Source organism: Colossoma macropomum, unplaced genomic scaffold (genome assembly GCF_904425465.1).
Source record: "Colossoma macropomum unplaced genomic scaffold, Colossoma_macropomum, whole genome shotgun sequence".
Classification (NCBI taxonomy): Eukaryota; Metazoa; Chordata; class Actinopteri; order Characiformes; family Serrasalmidae; genus Colossoma; species Colossoma macropomum.
This window is the reverse complement of record NW_023494787.1, coordinates 9,729,196-9,747,256: the sequence shown is the minus strand read 5'-3', so window position 1 is coordinate 9,747,256 and position 18,061 is coordinate 9,729,196. Positions and strand designations below refer to the sequence as shown.

Genomic DNA, 18,061 nt, shown 5'->3' with positions numbered 1-18,061 from the left:
TACCTCATTCATCATTGGTCAGTTTCAACTGCAGGATCGCTTACATACTTCAGTGTTACTGCTAAGTTGAGAATGATCCACCACTTAAAAATACAGAGCCAGTAGTGACTCTGTAGTAGAGGCAGGTGATCCAACATCACATTACACTTTTGTGAGTACATTATGTGTATTATCAGTGCTGCTAGAACACTGAACAATTTAATGAATCATAAAAAAGATAGATTTAAACAAAGTTTAGAGAGCCTGTGAATAACTGGTGTACAGTAACTGCAGAAGCGGCATAGTAAAATGTAGCTGACCAGACGTCAACCCATTACACCATTATCTCTAATGTTAAACATTTATTTGTAATATATTTCATTTTTAATACACTATATGGACAAAAGTATTGGGACACCCCTCCTAATTATTAAGATCAGGTTTTTCAGCCACACGCATTGCTAACAAGTGGATTAGAATTATGCACATAGCCTTGCAGTCTCAATAGACAAACACTGACAGTAAAATGGGTCGTACTGATGAGCTCAGTGACTTTAAACATTGCCGTCATAGAATGCCACCTCTGCCACAAGTCAGTTTGTGCTATTATTGTGAAATGGAAGCACATAGGAGCAACAAAAGCTTAGCCATGGAGTGGTAGACCACGCAAACTCACAGAGTGGGGCTGCCGAGTGCTGAAGCGCACAGTTCCTATTCTCTGTGAATCGCTTACTAAAGAGTTCCAAATTGCCTCTGGAAGCAACATCAGCAAAAGAACTGCGCATTAGGAGCTTTACGAAAGGGGTTTCCATGACTGAACAGCTACACACAACCATAAGATCAAAATGCAAAATGCCAGGCATAGGGGGTTAATGCTGTAAAGCACACTGCCACTGGACTCTGGAGCTGTGGAAACATATTCTGTGGAGTGACAAATCATGTTTCTGGCAGTCTGCTGGATGAGTCTGGGTTTGGTGAATGCCAGGAGAACGTTACCTGCCTGACTGCATTGTGCGAAGTGTAAAGTTTGGTGGAGGAGGGATAATGCTATGGGGTTGTTTTTCAGGTTGGCCTAGGCCCCTTAGTTCTGTTCCAGTGAAGGGAAATCTTAATGCTTCAGCATAGCAAGACAATTTGGGCAATTGTATGCTTCCACTTTGGCGGGAACAATTTGGGGAAGGCCCTTTTTTGTTCCAGCATGACTGTGCCCCAGTGCATAAAGCAAGGACCATAAAGGCATGGTTGTGTGAGTTTGGTGTGGAAGAACTTGACTGGCCTGCACAGAGCCCTGACCTAAACCCCAATGAACATCTTTAGTATGAATTAGAATGGAGATTGCGAGCCAGGCCCTCTTGTCCAACATCAGTGTCTGACCTCACAAATGCTCTTCTGGATGAATGGGCAAAAATTCCCACAGACACACTTCAAAATCTTGTAGAAAGCTTTTGGAAAGGTTCAGAAAGCAGGGAGCAACTTCATGTTAATGCCTATTGATTTAGAATGAGATGTCATAAAAGCTCTTGTAGCTGTAATGTGTAGGTGTCCCAATACTTTTGTCCATATAGTGTATTTAGAATGCATTAATTTATTGTTTGACATTTCCCCTGTTCATAGTTTATTGCACTGCTGTTTTGTTGGTGCACTTTGCCAGTTCCAACTTGCTCACTTAAAAAAAAATGGAATATTGTGATGCATATTGTGTGTTGTGAAAATGTATTCTAGTATTGTAAAGTTATATTTTTGCCATATCATCCACCTTTACTCTGTGGTCGGAAACTAGGCTAGAGGATGGCTAACACAAACTCTGCATCAAGAGATGGGCCAGGGTATCTAACTGTACAGCAGCGAGGTGGAGCTACAGGAGAGGGGTTTCTAATAAAGTGGCCAAAGAACATGAATGTTTGTGCAGATGTTTTAGTTAACCTTTGTAATAAACATGTATTTTTTGTATCTACAGGCTCTTCAACAACAGAATCACAGATAAAAAGCCCTTTCTAAAAGATAAACGCTTTGGGGTCTGGTGATGACTGTCGACCACTAAGCTCTGAACAGATCGCAAGAAATGCACTGATAGGTTTTCAGACTTTTCCATTTTAAGTACATTGTTCTATTCCGAAAGATCTGTGAGAAATTGGGCAGTAATTGTATTTTGTCTCTTCTCAATCAGAATGTTTATTGCTGATTAATTTTAGTGAAATTTGTTATGATTGTGTTGTTAAGAATGGTACATAGAAAGTGCTTCACAGTTTGAACATCTTTCATGTTTTGTCTTGAAACACTTGCTTGTGTAAATGATGTTTGGTGTTGATGTTTTATCTGTATTGTTCCTCCTGAGGTGAGAACCCCAGAACCCAAACCCCCTTTACCTTCTTCCCCTACCTTTGCTCCCTCCCCTGACCCCCAGTATCTCTACTTAAACCTTGTCAGACTATGTTCATTGGACTGGTGACAAACTGATGAGCAAGCTGTGCCCATGCATGATTCTCAGCATGCATGTGAATAAAACTTGGAATCTGTTCTAGTCTCCTGACTATTCCTGCTGAAATTTCTAGCACTATGTACTAGGGGTGGGGGAAAAATTCTTAGACGCATCGCGATGCAGACGTGAATGATTCTGAATCGATTCACAAATGTCAAAAACGTTATTCTAAATTTTAGTTGATAATGTAATGTTGATGGAACAGAGAAGGCGGAACTTGGAAGTGTGGAAGTGCAGCACCCTGACAGTCTGTGGTGGCACATAACAAAGACACAAATGGATGAGCGAGAAATCCGATCGACACCCTCTACATTCAAAGCTAGGTCAGGGGTCGGCAACACAAGTATTAAGAAGAGCCATTTTGTCCTTTCAACAAAAATCAAAAACCTTGGGAGCCACAACATTTTATGTCCAATACGTCTCAGCTAATGTCCTAGTATAAACGAAAACACAGACTTTGCTCTGTTTTAAGCTTTTGCTCAGCTATAACTGCTTTCCTCCCTTTTCCTCTGACAGGACACTTTTCTTCAAAAGCAGAATAGTTTCTTGTAAAATGTCTCTCAACATTCGACTTTTTATGAGGCTGAAGTCAGTTTCTCATTCGCCTGCTTCTTGTTCGAATTTTCCCGTTCCACCTTAAATGGTGCCTGAGGCGCCAGAATGTAACTGCTGCACCATTTGAGGTGGAACGGGAAAATTTGAACAAGAAGCTGACTTCAGCTTCACAAATTTTTGGTGTTTGACAGTTTCTCATTGCAGATTAAATGTACCAGGAAACCAGCTGCAGTGCTTATAAATGCAAATAAGTCCATTTGTCTCCAAATGTTTGTCTTAAATCTTTCTTTAAGCCTTTTCGTTCGCTACTAGGTGAGATTGTCTGAATTGCTATGTGATCTGCAGTCTGCACACAGATGTTCAGGGTTATAGGGAGGTGAATTAGCAGCGTTTAAGACAATTTATTGTTAAAACAGTGTTAGAACGATCAGCAGAGCTTTCTTTTACTGCAAAGGAGGATTATTTTATTTTCCCTAAAATTCTAATTCTGCTGTGGAGCCACAACAGGCTAGTAAAAGAGCTGTATGTTGCTGACCCCTGAGCTAGCGTATGGAAGCACTTTGGCTACTATAAAGTTGAAGGGAAAAAGGACCTGGACAGGAGCCATACTACATGCAGGTTGTTTCACACTAAAATATTTTGGAAACAACAAACATGAGAAACCATATTACATGTTTCCATCTGTTTTTCACCTGTTTGTAGTTGCTGCCAACCAGAGGACCATCAAGCTAGCGATGTCAGAGCTTCCAACCAACTCGGAAAGGGCGAAGTGAATTACAAACTCTACCGCAACTTTTATTGCCAAGGATTTGCATCCGTACTCAGTCGTTGAGAATCTGGGCTTTTGTGCTCTGTGGGACACTTTGGGGCTGACTAGAATGTCTAGTAATAGTGTCAGTCCTGTAAGGTAAGGATTACACCAATCTCTTGAGATTTCACCTGCTGTATTCTCAACACATTAGAAAATTATGATTCGGGTCTGGTGATGTTGCTGGTTAGTTAAACTGTCCCAGTGTTCCATCATGTCTGTCGAACTAGCCACATAGAGTCACCCTACAGCCGGCATCCTGGAATGTGGGAGTGTCAGTGTTGTGTTCTGCTCGTATATGAAGCACAAATTCAGTGGAAGAGTGGGATAAAATGGACAGGAATTATCTCAAGAGACTGGTGTTATGCCTACTTGAAAGGATTGCCACTGTCAAAAAAGGCTATTTGAAGCTTAAATGTTACAGAAGAAATGATGCACGCAACAAATTATTCACCTGGGGGGCTTACCTTGTGTGTGTTTAGCCATGATTTATTCTTCAAATAAACTACTGTTTTTTTTTTTCTCTGAAAATTAATCCATTATCAGGGCTACTGCAGACCTTAAGCCAAATTTCAGTAGAAAGCGATCTCCAGAATTATTCACACACAGTAAAGTTCTCTAAAAATGGTCTTTGTTGCTTATTAGTTTGAACTTAGGACGGAAATACAACCCCATTTCCAAAAAAGTTTGGACGTTATGAATAAAAATAAAATACAATGATATGCAAATCGTTTAATCATATTTTTAAAGGAAAACACTACAAAGACAACATATCAAATGTTAAAACAGAGAAATCTTATTGTTTTTTGAAAAATGTATGCCCACTTTGAATTTGATGCCAAAAACACGTTCCAAAAAAGTTGGGACGGGAGCATGTTTACCACTGTGTCTCATCACCTCTTTATTTAACAACTCTGTAAGCATTTGGGAACTGAGGAGAACAACTGCTGTAGTTCTGAAAGTGAAATGTTTTCCCATTCTTACTTGATATAGGATTTCAGCTGCTCAACAGTTCGGGGTCTCCTTTGTAATGTTTATCATTTCATAATGTGCCAAATGTTTTCAATGGTGACAGGTCTGGACTGCTGGCAGGCCAGTTTAGCACCTAGATTCTTTTAACACGGAGCAATGTTGTTGTAATACACACAGAATGTGGTTTGACATTGTCTTGCTGAAATAAGCAAGGCCTTCCCTGTAAAAAACGTCATCTGGATGGCAGCATATGTTGTCAAAACATGTATATATCATTCAGCATTAATGGTGCCTTCACAGATGTGCACGTCAACCATGCCATGCCATGACACAGCGTTCATGATTTCCAAAAAGAATTTCAGATGTTGATTTGTTGGACCACAGAACACTTTTCTACTTCACCTCAGGTGGTGGCGTTTCTGGATCCTGTTTATACACTGCTCAAAAAAATAAAGGGAACACTCAAATAACACATCCTAGATCTGAATGAATGAAATATTCTCATTGAATACTTTGTTCTGTACAAAGTTGAATGTGCTGACAACAAAATCTGACAACAAAATCACACAAAAATCATCAATGGAAATCAAATTTATTAACCAATGGAGGCCTGGATTTGGAGTCACACACAAAATTAAAGTGGAAAAACACACTACAGGCTAAACCAACTTTGATGTAATGTCCTTAAAACAAGTCAAAATGAGGCTCAGTATTGTGTGTGGCATCCACATGCCTGTATGACCTCCCTATAACGCCTGGGCATGCTCCTGATGAGGTGGCGGGTGGTCTCCTGAGGGATCTCCTCCCAGACCTGGACTAAAGCATCCGCCAACTCCTGGACAGTCTGTGGTGCAACGTGACGTTGGTGGATGGAGCGAGACACGATGTCCCAGATGTGCTCAATCGGATTCGGGTGTGGGGAACGGGCGGGCCAGTCCATAGCTTCAATGCCTTCATCTTGCAGGAACTGCTGACACACTCCAGCCACATGAGGTCTAGCACTGTCCTGCATTAGGAGGAACCCAGGGCCAACCGCATCAGCATATGGTCCCACAAGGGGTCTGAGGATCTCATCTCGGTACCTAGTGGCAGTCAGGCTACCTCTGGCGAGCACATGGAAGGCTGTGCGGCTCTCCAAAGAAATGCCACCCCACACCATTACTGACCCACTGCCAAACCGGTCATGCTGAAGGATGTTGCAGGCAGCAGATCGCTCTCCACGGCGTCTCCAGACTCTGTCACGTCTGTCACGTGCTCAGTGTGAACCTGCTTTCATCTGTCAAGAGCACAGGGCGCCAGTGGCGAATTTGCGAATCCTGGTGTTCTCTGGCAAATGCCAAGCGTCCTGCACGGTGTTGGGCTGTGAGCACAACCCCCATCTGTGGACGTCGGGCTCTCATACCATCCTCATGGAGTCGGTTTCTAACCATTTGTGGCCTGCTGGAGATCATTTTGCAGGGCTCTGGCAGTGCTCCTCCTGTTCCTCCTTGCACAAAGACAGAGGTAGCAGTCCTGCTGCTGGGTTGTTGCCCTCCTACGGCCTCCTCCACGTCTCCTGGTGTACTGGCCTGTCTCCTGGTGTACTGGCCTGTCTCCTGGTAGCGCCTCCAGGCTCTGGACACTACGCTGACAGACACAGCAAACCTTCTTGCCACAGCTCGCATTGATGTGCCATCCTGGATGAGCTGCACTACCTGAGCCACTTGTGTGGGTTGTAGAGTCCGTCTCATGCTACCACGAGTGTGAAAGCACCACCAACATTCAAAAGTGACCAAAACATCAGCCAGAAAGCATAGGTACTGAGAAGTGGTCTGTGGTCCCCACCTGCAGAACCACTACTTTATTGAGTGTGTCTTGCTAATCGCCAATGATTTCCACCTGTTGTCTATTCCATTTGCACAACAGCATGTGAAATTGATTGTCAATCAGTGTTGCTTCCTAAGTGGACAGTTTGATTTCACAGAAGTTTGATTTACTTAAAATTATATTGTGTTGTTTAAGTGTTCCCTCTATTTTTTTTTGAGCAGTGTATATGATTTTTTCTTTGCATTTTAGAGTTTTAACTTGCATTTGTGGATGCAGCAATGACCTGTTTTCACAGACAGTCGTTTTCAGAAGTGTTTCCTAGCGCATGCAGTGATATCCAGTACAGAATCATGTCTGTTTTTAATGCAGTGCTGCCTGAGGGCCCAAAGATCATTGCCAGCATATACTTGTTTTTGGCCTTGTCCCTTGCATACAGAGATTTCTCCAGATTCTCTGAATCCTTTAATGACATTATGCACCATAGATTATGAAAAGCAAAAGTTTTTTGCTGTTTAAGTTGAGAAACGTTATTCTTGAATTGTTGCACTATTTGCCCATGCAGTCTTTCACAAAGTGGTGAACCTCTTCTCATCTTTACTTCTGAAAGACTCTTTTTATACCCAATCATGTTACTGACCTGTTGCCAGTTAATCACCAGGTGTTTTTTTAGTATTACACAACTTTACCAGCCTTTTGTTGCCCCTGTCTCAACTTTTTTGGAATGTGTTGTTGGCATCAAATTCTGATATGTTGTCTTTGTACTATTTTCAATGAAATACAAGGTTTAAATGATTTGCACATCATTGCATTTTGTTTTTATTTACATTTTGCACAGCATCCCAACTTTTTTGGAAATGGGGTTGTATTAAAGAAATCAGTTATTATAATTATTCAAAGAAAATCTTTAAAAAACTTTTAGGATTTTACAATTGTCACAAAACATAAGCTAATGAGTATGCTTAGCAAAACTGTCATGACATCCAACATTATGTCTGCATTGACAATTACAAGTAATGGTAACATGGCACTGTTAAATCACCTGCCATAATCTGCCATGACAGCATATGACGTGTGCCAAAACATGTTTATACCATGGTTATGAAGCAGGGTTCAAGAAAAGGGTAACACTTTACTGTAGGTTCAGAAAACTACATGTAAATTTCATAAGCTTTTCATGACAACTAAATAAACCTACATAAATATTTATAAAGGCTTATTCCAATAAGCTGCAGGTGTCATAAATGCTGCTTTTGTCAACGTCAATGTCAAGTTGACATATCACCACTTTCTGGGTGAAATGACAGCACGTTATGACAATTCACTGTGTAGCTCAGTGTATTTTTGGTGTGTCAAACACATAATAGTGCTTGTTACAAAATTTGACAAGTGAAACTGATTGCAAAATTAAACAAAGATGAGTAGATGATGCTTTGACACTTGGTGGTACCTCTGAAATGAAAATCTACTGTTGTTGTAGTTATACTGTGAAGGTTTTGATACTGATACTCTGCTATGACAGAGCTATGTATATTTTCTCTGCCCCTTAAGTAAAGTGTCATATTTATACTTGTAAGATGTGTGACCTAACTACTGAACTGTTTTCACCTGTATCTCATTTAAATAAATGCAAATAAGTTGGCATCATTGTTTAATAGAGTGATGGGTCTCCAATTATCAAATGAAAGTATATCCTTGTTAAGTTGGAGTATTAGAGTAGTTATACCTTGTCTAAGGGAGGAAGGCAAAATACGTTCATCTATAGCTTCAACAAACACTAAGAGAATAAATGGACTAATAATATCCTGATTTTTTTTTAAATAAAATTCACCAGATAGCCCATCATTACCAGGGGGTGTGTTATCTTTAAGATTACTGATGTTGTCAATAATCTCACTGATGCTTATCACACACATCTCTCAGTTCATCATTAACAAAACATTCATTGTGCATCAACACTCTATCCCATTGCTAAACTGTGAGAAATAAAGGTTCTGTGCAGGTACATTTTACGTTCATCAAGGTACAAACAATGTAAATGTACCCTCAAACATACAAAAGTTTTTTTCCATGTGAAAAGTATGTATTTGCACCTTTTCATGACATAATGTTTTAAAACAGAACAATAAAATAAAAAGCCTGGAGACGAGACGGGGTGTGTGGAGTCAATACAACTTTGAAAATATAATTTCAGTGGATTATGGTACAATCATGTTCCCTGACTAAAGGTACTGAGATACACCCTTGAGGGTAGCACCCCAGTGACATAGTACCTTTTTTTCTGAGTGTATAATACAGAGATTGATAAAAATCAGAAATGTGTTTTAAAATATTTTGTAAATCATTTGTAATCACACCTTTTATGCACAATTTATTAATCAATAGTTTCCCCTTTCTATCAGTTTTGTCTTTCTAGGCCATAAAAAATGGTATTTTTTCACCCTTTCTCAAACCAATTACATCTTGATCTGATAAATGAACCCTTTTTCCTCATAAATTCTGTCTAAACTCCCTGGTAATTTCACCATATCCCGAACATCTTCTTTGCTTAAATTTGGTTTATCACTAAGAGTAATAATTTATTTAATAATAGATTCCTTTCTTGCCTGTTTTTTTCTTGGCAATCTTTTTACTCATTCTATTAGCCAAACATTTAACTTCATATTTCATCATTTCCCAGTATAACCCAAATTGGTTAGTGCTACAAGCTTTTTGATAATATCAACAGTCTTATGTTTGAGGTCTCTAGTAATGTTATGAATTGCTTAACATCCAGTAATCCCTACACTATCTAATGTCATCCTTCTCATCAGCTGCATTAATTGATATATAAACAGATCTATTATCTGTGAGAAGTACAGGCCTAATGTTTTCTACATTATAGCTTAGAACTTCAGAGATCAGCCATGAATCATTATAGGACTGCACAGAAAGGTCACTGTTTTGCCATGTAAACATCAAAGCTTATGAGTAGTTTTTCTCCCTATATCCACAAGACCAAGATAAGTGGATAAGCTAAATATCCTATTTTTGTTTTCACTATGCATTGCTTTAGGAGGCCATCTGTCTAGGCTGTCATCTGAGAATGTGTTAAAATCTCCCCCAAGTATGATACTGGCGTTTGTATATAAGTTTGAAGATATATACTTTTCCCCATAAATTTTAACTACTCATGTCATTCAGCACAAGAAGTTGCAATCTGCCTTTGTTGTAATCTTCACTTTATACTACCTTACCCCTATATTTCATTTCCTCATGAATTCTTCCAGAAATGAAAATCTCAAGTACAGTTGTGTTACTTGTAGAAAATAAACATCAGCCCTTCTTTGCTGTAAGAATAAAAAAATAGATTTTCTTTTGTTTATGTTGCACAAGCCCCTGCCATTAAGAGAAACCAATGAAATAGACAGAATGAAAATGTGACAAAAAGAACACTGAATTACCACCAAGTATCTTTGTTAACCTTGTACAAAGCCACCATCCAGCCACCCCCTCCTCCCGTAATAACTCCAATAAACAAGGGTGTGAAGACTAAAGAACTCAGACATGTAACATATTAAAATGTATCTATGAAGGTGGTATGAGAATAAGGTACCTCACGATATTAAATTTAGTCACACATATGAATAGACATGACTAACATTTCAGCCAAAAACATTCATTGTCTATTTCTCATGAATTAGAACAGGTCCTTAAAAGAACTGAAGAAGAAACGAAAAAGTGTTCTGCATCTTTTAGCTAGGCAAAGTACCTGCTGATGGTTCATGCACCATGTTAATGCTCCATACTGTTCTGGTTAAGCAGAATTTGTTTTCCATCAATGTATGCTTTTCGCTCCACCTTGGGCACAGGTGTTGTCTTGCTGCTTTGTCAGCTGCTATGAGATCCTCTGAATTGTGGCTCATTCGCCTTTAGGTACTCACCTCTCTTAACTGCCTTCCAGAGCATGTCCCTTTCAGGTCGTGAGATGAATCATATAATCACCGATCTTGGTCATGAACTGTAGCTGTTGAGTCTTCTAATGTGATGAACCACATCAACCATGGCAACATTAACGGTATTACAGTGCAACACGACTCTATAGCAATGGATTTTACATCTTCCTTCTGGTCGTCCACAAGAATGTATAACTGCAGATTCCACCTCGTGCCATAACGTTTACTACTGGCAAACTTTTCTTTCGTGTCTGCAGTTTGTGCTGATAGGTGGAATATTTTTGCCTTAGCTCATCAATTGCAATTCGAACCCCACCCACCCCATTGTGAACACAGTCTACCTTCTCCCACAAAGCTTCCTGCATTCTGATACTATGGATTCAATTCTGTCAGACCTTTATTTACGAGGTTGTACAGGTCCATCACTGAGGTCTTTTTTCTTCTTGCTCTTAGCACTACTTGTGTCTTCTTTCATGTTCTTGTTGCTTCCTTAGCATACAAATACATTTCATGCCGTGAACGTTTCTCTCCTTCACCAGCCATAGCAGTTAGTCTATGATCCAAATGAACTAGCTAGTATAAGATAGTTAACTGACAGGAAAATGTCTGAGGTAAAGGTTTTTTAATAAATTTAAGGCAAAAACACAAATTCACGAGGTTAAGCAGGTTCAGTTATTTATACAACCTCTTTCAGCTTGTAACCCATCACAAAAATAAGAGCTTTAAAGGGGAAAAGCTGGGGAATAAAACTCGCAAGTGTTCCCGAAAATGCACCTACACCAGCCGCCAGCTTACAGGCCCCTTTCTGGCCTTATCAAAGGCCTTATACATTATTCACTCAGTGGCCATCTTGGCAACATCAGCGGGCAGTTATTTCCAGCTATACATGACCAGGTTCCTATCTGAATGGGGAGAGAATCCATACAACATACATGACATTGAAGGCCCAATTACCATTTAAAAAAAAATTAAATCACTGACACAATCTTTGGGGGAGTGTGTGTGTGGGCAAGTGTTTACAGTCATCTATGTTTACAGTCATCTAGATTATGTACACAGGAATTAAATGGTCACGAGGCAGATGTAGAAACACATCTGAAATAGCATATTAAATTTAGTATTGTTTTAGGAAGCTGTTGGAGAGAATCCTCATAGAAAGCATCTACAGAAGAGAATATTCGAAAGGAAGTTTCAGTTCTAGTTCTTAAAAGAAACTTGTATGTTCAAGTGTATGTGTCCCTGTGTCTTTTAACAATTTAAATGAATACTCAGTTGTTCCATTATATGACTGTTATTGTAGGTACCTTGATTTTAGTAACTGTACTTCAAGGTTTTCTTATCAGATCGTTTATGTGGAGCTGTAATACCTCTGAGGTCCAGCAGGGAGCAGCAGCGCACTTCGGAAAACTCCAGTAGATCATTTTTAGACCTACAGCTTTAAAATCCGGCCGCTGTCAGTATATTTCGCACGCACGTAATAAAAATTCACATGTACAGATGTCACAAATGTTCATGGGTAGATAGAGATGTTTGGCCGTCCACACTCACAAATATTTTGTGTGTGCACACGTTATTTCCGTCTTTACTCGCAAATTTTTAACGTCTGTAGAGTAACAACATGGCCCTCTGTAGGTGAAAATTCTTCAGTCGTTTTGCAGATCTGGGCCTTGAATACCTTTATATCATCTCTGATTTTATGCAAATGACTACTACTTGCGTCACTGCAGCTCGCGGTATAAGAGATGGTTCCGCTTTTCAAACGTTCTCGCGCGACGTGCAAGACCAACGGCAAAAGCTCCTGTATTATACAATATTTCTACGTGAAACGGGGAAAAGCTGGCGAAAAGGTATTAGACTACCTGAACCGAACTCAGTCAGTGTTCTGTCGAAGCACCGAACTAAAGGTAATACCGATATTAATAAAATTACTACCAACAGCAGCTCAAAGTTCCTCACAAACTGTCAATACTTCCCGTTTCCGAGTTTTTTCTAAAGTCCAGCATCAACTTAAAATTGTCTTTTTGATGTAATGTCTTTTAGACGTTTGTCGGACTCTCAGATTTGGAGACTGAAGAATGTTTCTGCTTGTCATGATTTATCTTCATCCGCTTGACCGGTTTTCACATCCTGTCTTTCTTCTCTACGTGTGGCGACTCAAGTAAGAAAACCTTCCGATAGGAAACCTCGCTTCAGCTCCTCCAGCATGTTTGAACAGATTTTGGTAGGTGCTGAATGTTTCTCTCCTGTATCACTGCATTGTTTGAAACCGGCCACACAGACAGGGTTGCCAGGTCCTGTGGTCTCCAGCCTCAAGTTTTCCCAATGCAAATGAAAATGTACGGCTGTAAATTGCGTATATATAGTACTGTGTATAATTCTGAGGCAATCTGAGAAAAATATATGTAAATCTCGGTTTATTTGTTGGAAAAATAGTTTAGTGCAGAACTAAATAAGAGAACTTTTGAGTCAACTAAGGGCTTTGAGTTGTGTGAACTCTTGTGTTCTCAAGTTGAGTCAACTCAAGAAAAGCCATGTAATCAGTTACTGTATCATTTTGAAACCAGGAACAATATACATTCATTAGAGGATTCATTTTCATGTTCTGCTGTCTGCAATCACTCTTTTTGGTGGCGGCAGTACATTTTGAAAATAGCCCCCCCAAAAAAGCACCCAGCTACTTAAAAAACTTCACCAAGAACTACGTTTTCAAACAAGCCCAATTAGGCAGGAAGACCGCAAACCTGGCAACTCTGCCCACAACCAGGCCAGCAACACTGATGCGACGTCTTTTTTCGTTTTCTTGTTGGATTCTGGTGGTAGCGTCAAATTACCCAAACACAACCTCTTTTCAGTAATAAAAAATACTTGGGATTTTGGCTTAGAATAAGACGCCGATATAATTTTGAATTGGTAGCCGTTCTAACCAGTGTTATGAGTATTGGTTGTGCTGTAAGTGTTCTCTTCAGGTTATGTTTTGTGCTGAATTTATTGTTGATGTACAAAATTGGCTAAATAATGTTAAAATATGCATTTAAATATGGACACGATAAGCAGAAAATGGAGACCAGGTGCATTTGCTCAACCTTTTCCCTTATATCTGCTTTGCCCTTGGGTGTTGTAGTTTAAAAATGTGAGGAAAGCCAAAAAAAATCAAAATAAAATTTAAAAAAAAATGTTCAGCCACATCATTTAACACATCGTTTAACATTACTCTTTAGTGGGTGAGGATCTTAAATCCTTTTGACTACTAACTTACATTACAGTTAATTTCTGTTTCTTTGTACATTGTTTTTACTATTCGTTGCAGTATGTCAAGTTTATCTTTTGTTTCATTTAATATACATAATATAGTTAAAAGGAAACATTTATTTCTGTTTACCAAACAATTTAGAGCAGTTTTTTTTTTTTCTTTTCACAAGAATTTAATTCCATTAAAGATGATGTCAGTTTTTGGTGTTCTCAATTTGGTAACTCTCTGTATGTCTCACGAAAGTAAACTATTAACTGGAGTACTTACCTTGAAGAGCAGATTCAGTGGAGAAATTCTATAGTGGAAAATTTAATCCTATTGGACATTGTATATGTCATCTTTATGAGTAGGCATGCAACATATATAAAAAGACCTATAAAAATAGCATTAGATTGAGGTTGGATATTTTGGTTTACTCAATGTTTTAATGATGGATTTACTTTATTCTTAATTTTTTTAAAGGCTTTGATCCTGCAGAGCACCAGTTCATCTTGGTCACTAACAATTTTTTGTTGTTGCTGTTCTTAAGCTATTAAAATGCTTTAGAAGAATGGCAGTAGTTCTGTTAAAGTAGTGGTTCGTACATCTGCTAGGTTTTAACGTACACTGTATGGTCAAAAAGTGTTGGGGCACCCCTCCTAATTATTTAATTCAGGTGTTTCAGCCATACCCATTGCTAACAGGTGGATAAAATTAAGCACATAGCCATGCAATCTCAATAGATAAACAATGGCAGAAGAATAGGTCGTACTGATGAGCTCAGTGACTTTAAACGCAACAACAGCTTAGCCACGAAGCGGTAGACCACACAAACTCACAGAGTGGGGCTGGTGAGTGTTGAAGTGCAGTGCCTATCCTCTGCTGAATCACTCATTAACGAGTTCCAAATTGCCTCTGGAAGTAACATCAGCAAAAGAACTGTGCATCAGGAGCTTTACGAAATGGGTTTCCATGTCCAGGCAGCTACACACAACCATAAGATCAAAATGAACAGTGCCAAGCATTGAGGGGAAGGGTGTAAACCACGCCACAGACACTCTCAAGTCTAGTAGAAAGCTTCCCAGAAGAGTGGAAGCTGTTAAAGCTGCAAAGGGGGGACCAACTCCATATGAATGCCTATGGGTTTAGTATGGGATGTCATAAAAGCCCCTGTGGGTGTCATGTGTAGGTGTCCCAATACTTTTGTCCATAATGTGTATACAGAGTACTTACTTCACATGACTCTCTGTGTGTGTGTGAACCACTAAATGGATCTGAGAATGCAGCTGTACTTGGTAGCATTTTCATTAGCTGGGCAATAATTGCCAGTTATATAAAATTAAGTTATTGCAAGCTGTAACCAACCAGATCTAGAATAACTGTACCAATTACATGTAATGTGAATAGGACACAGTAGGATTCATTAGGAGTATCTCTATCAAGTCAGCTTGTGTACGTTTGTACAATTTCTGTTTTCAACATGAATGATATTAGGCAACTAAATAATGAATTAACTGAATTAAATGTATAAGTCTGATATATTTACACTTACTGGAAATTTTATTAGAAACCCATTCTAGTACTAGGCAGCTCACAGAATAGTCTGAATTCTTGGCGGCATGCACTCGACAAGGTGCTGGAAACATTTCTTAGAGATTCTGGTTTTCGTTGATATGATTGCATCATGTAATTGCTGCACTTTGTCTGCTGAATATTCATGCTGCAAATCCCTTTGTACCACATCCTAAAGATGAGATGTGGTGATTGAGAAGGTCAGTGAGGTACAGCCCTGTTTCCAAAAGAGTTGGGACGCTGTGCAAAATGTAAATAAAAACAGAATACGATAATGGGCAAATTATTTAAACCCTATATTTAATTGACAGTTTTATTTGAAACACCATTCTAGTACCGGGGAACTCACAGAACAGTCTGAATTCTTAGTGGCATGCACTCAACAAGGTGCTGGAAACATTTCTTAGAGATTCTGGTTTTGTTGATATGATTGCATCATGTAATTGCTGCAGTTTGTCTGCTGAATATTCATGCTGCAAATATCTCATTGTACCACATCCCAAAGATGAGAGGTGGTGATTGAGAAGATCAGTGAGACTCAATGCTGTTTCCAAAAGAGTGGGGACACTGTGCAAAATGTAAATAAAAACAGAATACGATAATGGGCAGATCATTTAAACCCTATATTTAATTGACAATAGTACAAAGACAACATTTCAAAAGTTGAAATTTTGAAAAATATGTGCCCATTTTGAATTTGATGCCAACAACACATTCCAAAAAAGTTGGGACAGGGTAACAAAAGACTGGTGAAGTTGTGTAATGCTAAAAGAAAACAAATGGTGGAACATCTTACAACTAATTAGGATAATTGGCAACAGGTCAGTAACAAGATTGAGTATAAAAGAGCATCCCAGAGAGGCTGAGTCTTTCAGAAGTAAGATGGGGAGGGATTCACTCTGTGAAAGACTGCATGGGCAAATAGTGCAACAGTTCAAAAAGAATGTTTCTCAGCATAAAATAACAAAGAACTCATCTATGGTACATAATATCATTAAAAGATTCAGAGAATCCAGAGAAATCTCTGTATGCATGCGACAAGACTGAAAACCGATATTGGCTGACCATGATCTTTGGGCCCTCAGGCGGCACTGCATTAAAAACAAACACAATTCTGTAGTAGAAATCACTGCATGGGCTCAGGAACACTTCTGAAAAGCACTGTCTGTGAACATGGTTCATTACTGCATCCACAATACCCTGAAAAGAAAAAACTAAAGAAAAAGAAAAAAAAGATGTCCTGTGGTCTGATGAATCAAAACTTTAAATTCTTTTTGGAAACCCTGGATGGTGCATCCTCTGGGTAAACAGTAGAGGGACCATCTGGCTTGTTATCAGTCACCGTGTAAAAGCCAGCATCTGTGATGTTATGGGGGGGCATTAGTGCACATGGCATGTGTGACTTTCACATCTGTGAAGGCGCCATTAATGCTGAACGATACATACAGGTTTTGGAGCAACATGTGCTGCCATACAGACGACGTCTTTTTCAGGGAGGGCCTTTATTATTTCAGCAAGACAATGTTAAACCACATTCTGCATGAATTACAGCAGCATGGCTGCATAGTAAAAGTGTCTGGGTGCTAAACTGACCTGGCTGCAGTCCAGACCTGTCACTCACTGATAACATTTGGCGCATTGTGAAGTGAAAATGACAAAGGAGACCCCGAACTGTTAAGCAGTTGAAATCTTGCATCAAGCAAGAATGGGGAAACATTTCACTTTCAAAACGACAGCAGTTGGTCTTCTCAGTTCCCAAACGCTTACAGAGTGTTTTTAAAAGAAGACGTGATTTGCACATCATTGCATTTTGTTTTTATGTACATTTTGCACAGCGTCCCAACGTTTTCGGAAATGGGGTTGTACATTGTACTCACTGCCATGTTCATGGGGCAGTTTGGGATAACTTGTGCTTTGTGACAAGGCACATTATAAATCAGGAAGTAGCCATTAGAAGATGGATAAATTGTGGTCTTAAAGTTATACCACATGGTCAGCAAAAATACTGCTGTGGGGTACAAGCAGTGCTCCATTGAATTTGTGCCAAGAAAATTTCCCCCACACTATTCCTTCACCACCATCAGTTTAAACTGTCTTGTCAGACAGAAGAGGACATATATGTAATTATAGAACAAGTGTACAGGTGTTTCTTATAAAGTGACCTGTCAGTGTATTGATTAATACTTCATGAATTAATTTCGTAAGATATGTGTTTCATTAAACTGATTTGGCACAGCTAACTGCACAAAAACCTAATTTTTGTGACTTCCAACAGGTCAGGGGTGGGTTGGCTTAGCTTCTTCATGAAGAATCTACAGTACGAACATGGCTTGTTCAGTTCAGTGTGCCCAAGATTATGTTAGTGATGCCCGGATACACCTGATTGAACAGCTGAAGAACTTGCCTCTTATTATTGAAAAACTTTACCAGAAGAAGGTTTTGAACAACACTGAAGTTAGTGACCTTGAGGCCATACCTGAAAAATGCAGAAAAAGCAGAAAGATATTGGACTGGATCACGAACAAGGGGAAGGATGCCTGCTATGAGTTTCTAAGGATACTGGATCTTGAGAGGAAATCTGTCTTGCCTCCTGAACTACACATCTGGATCAGCCACTTCTCCTTTGGGGAGGAGTCAGATGACCGTAATGGTAAGCATGATTTCAGAATATATATACATATATATATGTATGTGTGTGTGTGTGTATATATATATATATATATATATAT

The 18,061-nt window shown here is 39.2% G+C and overlaps 1 protein-coding gene across 1 annotated transcript in view; it reads left to right on the top strand.

Annotated features, from left to right (window-relative positions):
* The first annotated feature begins 12,313 nt into the window (after positions 1-12,313).
* Positions 12,314-18,061, top strand: part of LOC118804866 — a 36,709-nt gene continuing 30,961 nt past the window's right edge. The window contains exons 1-3 of the mRNA XM_036565485.1: positions 12,314-12,435; positions 12,572-12,752; positions 17,608-17,982. Of these exons, the coding sequence (XP_036421378.1) occupies positions 17,658-17,982 (325 nt within the window). The 5' untranslated portion in view covers positions 12,314-12,435; positions 12,572-12,752; positions 17,608-17,657. The remainder of the gene's footprint in view (positions 12,436-12,571; positions 12,753-17,607; positions 17,983-18,061) is intronic.